Here is a 9,859-nt window from a genome sequence, read left to right as displayed (position 1 = left end):
TCTTTTATCAGACATCCATTGATTGCTCAGGTAACACCTGAAACTGAAGTTCAGTAACTTATGTATTTTAATTTAAGAAACCCAATTTTAACTCCTCAAAAAGAACAAAAGTTGCTATACTTTAGGAGCATTGTATTGGTACAGACTTATAAAATCCAAGAAGGATGTCAACTGATGAGTTTTCTCATAAAACAAGACAAACCCTTACACCCCCCAGGCCCCCTCACTAGGATATCTGAGCCTCATCTTTTATTTTGTACGGGGACAGCCAATACCTTTGATCAGCCCACCTGCCAGCTACAAGCCAGAATAGATTTTAAATAAGGAAATAAATATTATTGTACATACAATTCCTTCCAAAGTTCTAGTCGGCGGAAAATTTTGGAAGAACCTCCATACCAAGACCCCACATCCTACACACCTGCAATATCAAGTAGTGGAGATCAGCTTAAATTAATATGCATATAGTAATCTCCTGTCCTCTTAGACCATACAGAGTTAATAAATAGCGTGCATATGCAAATGACATGGATTCATGTGCTTAGACACAAACTACATAATGGGTCCCTCCTAGTACATCTTGATCCTCACTGCTATAAGTCAACCTGATCATATGATCATGATCATCTGATCTACAAACTTCTTTCCAGATCACCAATCATTATTTTCAATTTAGAAATCTATGATAATGGCATGGGCTACAATAATAACAATCATCTTAGGTTTGATATTGGCTATAGGGAATCTCCTCCATGGGACCCACCAAATGGAGATCCAATACTAATAAATTGCATGGTTTTGCCATTTAATCGAGGTCCGTGGTATTCAGAAAGCAGCAGAGAGCCACAAAAAAAAAAAATCCCATGCTTACTCACTTCGAGAACATAACCTAAGGAAACAGAGGCGGGTAGAGGAGCCCAGTGTTCTCCGAAAACCCCATCATCAGGTTAAGATTCTGTAGAGCTTGACCAGATGCTCCCTTCACTAGATTATCTATCTGTAGCAAGATTGATAACAGTTTAAGTTTAGTGCCAGTATGATGGCATCAATTCGAATTCAATAGAATTGGAGAGAATTTTAATGGGATGGAAGGAGTCCAACATACAACTGATATTATTATTGCTCTTCCAGGAATTCGATCAGGAAACACATTCATGAAGCAGTAGTTAGATCCTCGAACATTTCTAGTATGAGGAACTGCTCCTTTCTCCAATAAAACAACGAATTCTTCATCCTGAAATGAAACAGACAGATGCATAACCAGTCACCAAATGAAATGAAATAACTGCAATTTAAGCAAAATATAGAATAAAATGATTCGTATGGCTCACAAGAGGCACAGAAGTTCCAAGATCGTCACCGAGAACATGAAGTATTCATGCCCCTGGAGAAAATGATGAGAGCCATACTAGCACAACCCAGCTTGATACATTACCTTATAAACTGGGCTCAGTTGGATTGACTCAAAAGAAATATTCTGATTTCTGAATCATAATTCATAATGTCTTGAATTTTGTGTACTAGTGATTTTATGAACAACAAAGCCATATAAGGGAAGCAACTTCGGAAAAGAGAACACCCGGGGTGTTGGGAATAAGAAGCACTCCTCCCCATATCTAATAGACTCAGATACAAGCAGAGCAATTGAAGGAATCAACCTCCATTCAGTGTGGGTGCCATAATTGTCTACAAGAACATGATCCTGTAAACAGCTTGACACATCATCCTGTAAACAGGGTTCACTTGGATTGACTTGAAGTCATATTCTGATTTTATCATCACCACCATCATCTACACCTTATCCAAATAACTGGAGTAACATGAATTGTATCTCTCATTTAACTTTATCGTGAACCATATCTTCAAATAAGACATGCTCCACCATATTTTTTTCCTCCATCAATGTCATTTTTGGTCTTCTTGCACTTTTAGAGTCCTCTACTTGTACTCAAAATATCTCGAACAGCTTATTTCATCTTCTATTAGAACTATTCCTAAATTTCCTGAAATATCCTCATGTCTGATTTTGTCTTCCTAGTCTCGCCCCCATCCATCTCAAAATCCTCATCTATGTTAACACTCATTTGAAGAACATGGTGTTTCTTCATAGCCCAACAACTAGCACCAAAAGGCATTGCTGGTCTTATTTCGGTACTGCAAAATTTTCCTTCAATTTGATTGGAACAGATCGATAACATAAAACTTAGGATGGTAGGAAAAAGAGAATATCCTCCCTATCTCCGAGAGATTGAGATACAAGCAGAACAATGGAAGGGATAAACCAACACTTCAGGTACCACCTAGGGGACCTTCTATGCCAAAATTTTGTGTTAATGATCTAAGCTGCATCCTTTTTGAAGGTCAAGAAAAGGGTTTCATCATAGTACTGAAACCCGAAACAACTATCAAGCACAACATCTCAACACATCCATTGCATACAATGGGATGGGACCCAGCATCAAAGCAGCACTACCTAGAGGGTGTCATATGCAAAAAATTGCACTGGTTTTATGATGCTTAACCATTTCACCCATAGAGATTCTTTTGAACTTTACCAAAATGTTCTCAACATCCGAAGGGATAGACTAAAGTTAAACTGATGAAGTTATGTGAGAATAAAAACGTTATTTCAAAAGTGTTTAAAACGTTAAAAATGCATTTAAAACATAAAAGAGTTTTTTTTTTTTTTAAGTTGAGTTTTTTATTGTTTTAATCGTTGGAATTACAAAGCGCATTTTAAACAGAACTTTTTCAAAACAAAACAAAAAAAAACAGAGTTTTTGTTACCATGGTGAGAAAGAGGGGGATGTCGGGTCCTGTGCACAACAATTTTCTATGTCATTAGTACAGGACCTAACTGATCAAAAAAAATTAGTACAGGACCTATAAATCAGTGCATGGCTTCTCCTCTTCCACTCACCTTTCTAATAGGTAGAATTAATGAGGAAAATTGAAAAAGAATTCAACCAAAAGCCTCCTTATACAAATACAGTGCTAAAAAGTGACCAAGAGGGAAAATATATTCCCCAACTTAGCTACCATCCTCCACTCACTTTGATGCAAGCATATATTGCTTTTTTTTAGTTTGTATTGGTTTTTTTCAAAAGTATTCCTGTAAAAGAACAATAGGAATGCCCAGTATGAGAGGAAACACCCAACAACAGAAAGAGGCAGTAGAAAGTTAGACATAATAGGAAGATATACCTCATAAGCGACCCTCAATTGTTGGTATAGATCTTCAACTGCTACTCCGGGAGCCATTTCAACATATATGGTTGATTGCATTCCGCGACTCTATAAAACAGTCAGAGATTAAAAGGTTCAATTGTTGCTTGAAGGAGTAAGCAAATAAATAAAGAAGAATAACTACTTAGCAATATTCTAATAACTTTACCATTGGCATCAGGTGAGGAGTGAAGCTGACTGTTACTTTTGAATGTGTGACATCAGAAAGTCCTTGCTCAATTTCTGGAACTGAAAAGAATAAAAGACAACATTAACATTGTACTTGCTTTGGCTTTTGAATTTGTAAAACCTTCCTTGATCAATCCTTGGAGATTCTTTAATAAAAAATTAATAAATACTCTTTTAGAATATTCTCACACTAAAACAGCGACCAATCACAAAATTTAAAAACCGACTGTCAGGATAAAAGATTCAGATGTCATAATATTTAAATACAAATCTTTACAAGTTCAAGTAGGGTATCCATCATAAGGTGAGTATGGAAACATTATATTTCGGGAAGAGTTGGAGTGCAGCAAAAAACTGTTTCACAGTGTTTCTGACATATATAAAGAGAGAGCATGTCAAAAAAAATACATTTGTTTCTAACAATTTTTTCTGCAGATGTTTTAGGCAGTCTTAACAAGGTTATAACTTTGATGCTTCTGGTGATAGGAATATTTGGAATTGGAATTCAAAACAAGTCAATGCAGCTAGTTCGCTTGTGGTTTCTCTTATGAGCCCCACCCCAATGCAACCTTTTTCCTAGGAAGCTTTATTATGTGAGCCCTCAACACGCCAAAAGTATTTTTCTCACTTTGAATACCTTTGCCGGACAGATCCAAATAGGGGTGATAGTTTGATAAAGAAATGAAAATAATTCCAACTGTGAATTCTCGAATCAGCTGTGGCAATAATTTCCCCTGCCTGGTGGCATCTCTTGGACAATTTCTATAAGCTAGTAGAAGTCTATACAAGGTTCTCAGTTAGTTTATTGGGAGATGCTCTTATGGTCGCCAATGCATTCTCTTTCCTAGCAAGCTGAATTTGACGAGCCCTCATCCCATCTAGTTGCTTGCCAATATCCTAATGATTGATTATCTGAAAAAAAAAAAAAAACCAAAGAGGCCCGAAATGATGTCTATAACTCATGCTTTCCTTGCAAAGTACATGATGGAACCTTCAACCACCTCCTTCATTGCGAATTCTTGAATCAGACATTGCAACTAATTCACACTGACCATTACCTACGGTTAATATGCTACTAGTACTCATTCACCATGATTTTTCAATCAAAGTGATAAAACTATATTTTCTCGAGCCAACAAGGTAAGCATATGGCCTTAACTTGAGTAATAGGACTCAAAGCCAAGGGGGTTTAAATTCCCAAATTCCTTCAAAATTTGTATTATATTATTTCTTGAAAAGTAGTCAACATTCCATTAGGTCAACCACTCCGGATGCCAATCATAAGATCAAAGGAAAACATTGTTGTCCATTATTCTTTTAATCTTGAAAAAGAATCTCTAAGGAATATGAATAAGCATGCAAACCTAATCACGGATAGATCAGATAATTGCTTTTATCAAACATCAAAGTGAACAGATAATTGTAAATGCTAGGGACATATGGGATCACAATTGTTAAAAGTGCGAAAACATACCATGACGATGCTTTGTAATGCCATAGGAATGAATTCCTTCAGCTATTTCAGTATATAGGTTTGCTTCTTTGGCTCCACGTCCTGTGACATATAACCCAATATCAGAAGCTGGTCAGATGATGGCATTAAAAGCCCCTAGAATATATTGCTAAGAAAAAATAACTACATGAATGGAGATGAAGCGTAAGATTCTGACCTGCTCCACTGACACCAGATTTTGCATCAATAATGATGTTCTCCTGTCCTATAAGATTAGCCTGCATTTCCAGGGGAAAATCACTCACTGTAAGGCACAAAAATACTTCCACCAAAAAACAGGCACGGATATACTAACAATTATTTTCTCTTGTGCAGCCATGCATGGAAAAAGAAATTTCAGTCAGGAATGGGCAATAGAAAATTTACAACTATGAAAAAGAAATGCTCGTGTAGATGTGAGCCTCAAAGGTTATACTATAGCAAGGAGGAATGCATCATGATTGCCCCCATTGTGTATGCTTTTCATATATTTATAATGTACTTGTCATTCAGGTTTTGAATGCTTGTTGTCTAATGGTATTACAATAAAATCTACAAACCCAAGGGTTGGAGTGCTTTTGTTGTTTTTTTCTTCTTCTTTTCTCATTATTGGTATGATGTATGTCATCTCAACCTCCTTTCTTCTCTTTTGATAATATTTATTTATTTATTTTTGATAATATATCGTTTGGTCATCAAAAAAAAAAAAGTTTACAGGTGTGAGGGCATTATCATTTTTCTGGGAGTTAGCATCTAACACTTCAATGTCAAACACCAATACAAGGATGAGATTCTTTGTTACATAGGATACAATTTGTCAGTTGTACAACAAACTAAGTGGAAATTATATTGGACTCACTATCTAGTACTTCTGCTCATACAATAAACAATAAAAGAACTATTTTTCTTCATCAGAGATAGAGTCAAAATCCCAACACAATCTTAGAGAAATCAACCGCTATCCTGTAAAATCTAAAATGTTAAATTTCAAACAAAACAAGATGGGAAACAAACCTTAAGCAACGGAACAAGAGGAAGTTGAATGGATGTGGGATAGCAGCCAGGATTAGCAACAAGCCGAGCATTCCCAATTTCCTCCCTTAAAACCTCTGTCAAGCCATATACAGCTTCTTTCTGGATGGCAAGAATGAGATATTCATCACCAAGCAGTAGCATAAGGAAGGAGACAAAATACAGGACGAAGAAACACAACCATTTACTATAATATCATTTTATACAATCCAAAAATACTATCCTTGGAGACTATCCTCAAAAAGTTTCAATCCATTCTAACATTTTTTAACCTCTCGAACACTTGACTTGAATTTGAAAAATCTGTGACTGTTCATTTAAACTGTTATCTCAGGTCATCTTTTTTATACAGTTAGTAATGATGTTAGAATGGACTGATTTTGGATGATAATGCTAATCATGTTGAGACTGAACCACTGCAAAATCGGATTTCCTAAACTATAACAAGGTATCCACAAGGACACCTTCTGGTGGAAATAAAAATAGGAAGTAAGAACAGGGCATAAAGGGTTCCCTTGAAGATGAAATACTAACAAGGAAGACGAGGAACAGGTACAGAGTGAACCAAAGTTTGTGATAGTAATAAAGTGATTATGGTAGAAGAACAGAAACAGAACTAAGAACAAATTCCGAAAAATGGAACAAAAACCAAAATAAGTGGCATAATTGTGAAATGGCTATTGTGTAGTGCATTAAAACATATTGTTCTAAGAACTTTTCAACAAGGAAATTCCCGTGGCATTTAGATGTAGTTTCCTTCATCAAGTTTTTTTTCCGGAAATTAAAGCTAAGAAGTTGGAAATACATTTTAGTCGAATTAAATTAGTAATTAATAAATGAACCCAATTAATATATCAAAATATTCCTGTGCAAATTTTAAAAAAGAAACCATTTCCGGCAAAAAATTAACCTTCTTCAAGAAATTATAGTTCTTATTAATTATCATTTGCTTAGCCATGGAAAAAGTAGGAAGACCTTCGAATGTGTCAGAGATATTAGTGATGGAGCTAAAAGAGGGTGTATGATAAATAAAAAAAAGTAATAAAATGACCTGCAACTCAGATGCTCTGTGAGGCTGACCGTACCATTCTTCATACTCGTCAATATTTCGCAACCGGAAGTCCTGTACAAACATCTCATTTCACTTTCTTTGGCTGGAAATTTGAATTGGAAAGACAACATGTTGTGCATGTAATATAAGCATGAAATTTGACAACACTATAAGGTGCACCCAAAGCATACTGCAGAAAGATCAACAATCTTTAGTCCCTTTGGAAGGCCTTTGATGATATCCTGAAACAAATAAGAAGGCAGATGGCTTGGTTTCTTCATAAAAAGGAAGCTGGCAGAAAAGAATAAGAATAAGAATAAACTTTTAATTGTAATTTCAATATTTTTACATTGTGTGGCTTTCAAGGAGGCAGGCTTCATAATATTTCAAATACACTTCCTAACTAAAGAATGTGATTAGATAGAATAGGAAAGTACCTGGGTTGTTCCATGCGGCAAACAACAAAATACAGCCTCAACATTAGAAAAGTCTGCATCCTTTATGGCAACCATATCTGGCAAATCCTGTAAACAAACAGGAACTAAGAATCATAATCTTTTAGTTGAAGGGTTTGGCAATTATTTCAAAAGAATGCAATCGACTCCGGCATCATCACATGCCTTTTCATCCCAACTATTATGGAACAATTTCTTTTTTTAAATATGTAAGAGATTAAAAATGAAAGAGAACGAGATACAAAAGGAGGCTGAGAAGACCAATCTACAGAGATGATAAACAAATAAAAGCAAAGATAACATACTATGGTATGCCTACATATCACCATAAATCATTAGCTCCCGCCTAAATATAAAATCCTCACCAAACAGACCTCAGGAACTCTGGAAAGTATCAACCAAAAGAAAGTAAGAGCTTTAATATTTATATTGACATCATGCACCACCTTCTCGGTCTCCTCCAAAATCCCTCTATTCTTTTTCCTTCCAAAGACCCCAAATAACAGGCAGGAGCGGAGCCAAGATTTTGCCCATGTGGGGGCAAACACGAGTAGAAATTTTTTTGTGGGGACAACTAAAAGTGAAAAAAAAAATAGTTGTAGGGGCAACTAAGATTGGAAAAAAAAAAAAAAATTGTGGGGGCAATAGTGGCAGATTTTTTGAGGAAATGATACCAAAGAAACTTGAGGAAATGATACCAAATGGAGAGAAATTACAAGCATAAGAAGGTGGTTGACACAATTAAAATCTTTCCCAAATTCTTTAAGATGGATGTTAAAAATATAAGAGAGTTGCTATTGCCACACCAACTTTTGCTAATGATACACCCATTGTGTGCAATTCTTTGGTGATTTATAAAGGAATTGGTGTTGCATTAGTAAAAATTGGTGTTGCAATGGTAGCTCTCAAATATAAAAATATTGTATATGAATATATTCATCTGAGAATTGGTCACCCAGGATGTGAACTCTATATATCCATATATACAGTTTTACTAAAGCACACAAAGTGACGCAAGAAACACAAAACAAACTGCAGAAAGTAACACAGAGAACTAGCTCAATTTTTCTGAGCATTAGGCACTCAGAGAAATCCACTTTTCCATTTTTAGAAGTAGAAACAAAATATAGATAAATCTAAAGAGTAATACTTGTGTGACCAAATGAGGAAATACAGATCCAATTGATTGACCAGCTTTTCTATCAGCAGTCATCAGTGTGATGTCAAAGTGAGGATGGTTTGCCAGGAGTCGCACAATCTGCCAAATAAAAAAATAACATCTCACATGTCATGTAAATTAAACTTAAAAGGGTGAAGAATCTAGATCTATTTCTATAATGCATACCTACATTCAACCATTTATATGTCCAAACTAATAAACAAGATATAAGACGACAAAATGAGAGACAGCAATTCTTGCATCTCCTGCTCTCAACAATCCAGCTTTATAAATTCTTAAAACTTACGGATTGCTATGAAATCACTCTGTCTATAAATACTGAAATTGCAAGTTTACAACCATAACCCTTCTCCAATAACTAGTAAAAGCGTAGAATTTAAGTTCATTTTAGTTAAAATTGCGACAAGCTATCATTCATGTATGTTTTGCACACTTGAAATGTAGAATGAGATGGACAAAAAAAATACCTCCGAACCAGTGTAACCACTTGCCCCGAGGACGCCAATTCGAACCGTATTTTCAGATTTCTGAACCTTCTTCTTTGCAGACTCCAAGCTTTGGGGCGACAACGCTATAGAGCCTTTAACACAAAACTTCTTTCCATCCCTCGTTCTGATCTTCGAAATCCTGACTTCGTCCTACCATTAAAACACATAACATTCGTGAAAAAGAATAATCAACAAGTAAAACCCTAATATTCTTCAATAAAACTCTGCAAACAGACCTTCCAAAGAGCCCCTCGATACGCAGAAAAAGAACCAAAAGCTGCAGAGCTCATTTTGCCAAGAACTGCTGATGTTCAAAGAGAGAAGAGAACTTAATTAACACAACCAAGTGTGTAAATTGCGTGGTTTCTTAATAACTTGTTTTAGAAATCGAAGAACGTGTTTTCAATCGCATAAATCAATGAAAGATTCGAAGATCTGATGCTCACGATTTACCTTTAGAGATACGATGCTTCGAATACTAGAATTTGTGCTTCTTTATAGAAATAATGCAGGCTTTTGTGCTTCTCGAAGTGGAAAAGCTTCTTCTGAGCTTGAATGGTGATAATCCAGATTAGGAAACAGTCCAGTCAGATTAGGGTTTTTGGCGAGAAACGAAACGTACAAAGGATTCGATTATGTTTCTTCTACAGCGATGTACAAGTGTGCTGGTCTTGTCTTGTATAGTTGCGTAACTTGAATTCTCATTTGTCGAAAATTGACTGTGTTTCCATTACGTTAACATTTTGG

General features: G+C 35.7%; 1 protein-coding gene across 3 annotated transcripts; it reads right to left on the bottom strand.

Annotated features, from left to right (window-relative positions):
- LOC147409059 (Putative N-acetyl-gamma-glutamyl-phosphate reductase) lies at nt 1-9,859 on the bottom strand. 3 transcript variants are annotated; one of them, XM_086425019.1, is made up of 15 exons: nt 9,566-9,857; nt 9,349-9,416; nt 9,092-9,262; nt 8,595-8,702; nt 7,427-7,513; nt 7,181-7,231; nt 6,990-7,061; nt 5,921-6,040; nt 5,085-5,145; nt 4,889-4,969; nt 3,395-3,474; nt 3,205-3,294; nt 1,106-1,234; nt 876-997; nt 1-421 (listed from the first exon to the last, which is right to left on the bottom strand). In XM_086425019.1, the coding sequence occupies exons 2-14, from the start codon at nt 9,400-9,402 to the stop codon at nt 890-892; spliced, it is 1,212 nt and encodes a 403-aa protein (XP_086281145.1). In that variant the 5' UTR covers nt 9,403-9,416; nt 9,566-9,857; the 3' UTR covers nt 1-421; nt 876-889. The 3 variants fall into 3 exon arrangements, with proteins under 3 accessions (XP_086281145.1, XP_086281136.1, XP_086281155.1); XM_086425010.1 differs by having other exon boundaries at nt 9,349-9,413; nt 9,566-9,856; XM_086425029.1 differs by lacking the exons at nt 1-421; nt 876-997; nt 1,106-1,234 and adding an exon at nt 1,268-3,112 and having other exon boundaries at nt 9,349-9,413; nt 9,566-9,859.

Source organism: Akebia trifoliata, chromosome 2, assembly GCF_017979445.1.
Source record: "Akebia trifoliata isolate Shusen 1 chromosome 2, ASM1797944v1, whole genome shotgun sequence".
NCBI lineage: Eukaryota > Viridiplantae > Streptophyta > Magnoliopsida > Ranunculales > Lardizabalaceae > Akebia > Akebia trifoliata.
The sequence above is the reverse complement of the archived record's forward strand: the minus strand, read 5'-3'. Positions and strand labels throughout refer to the sequence as shown.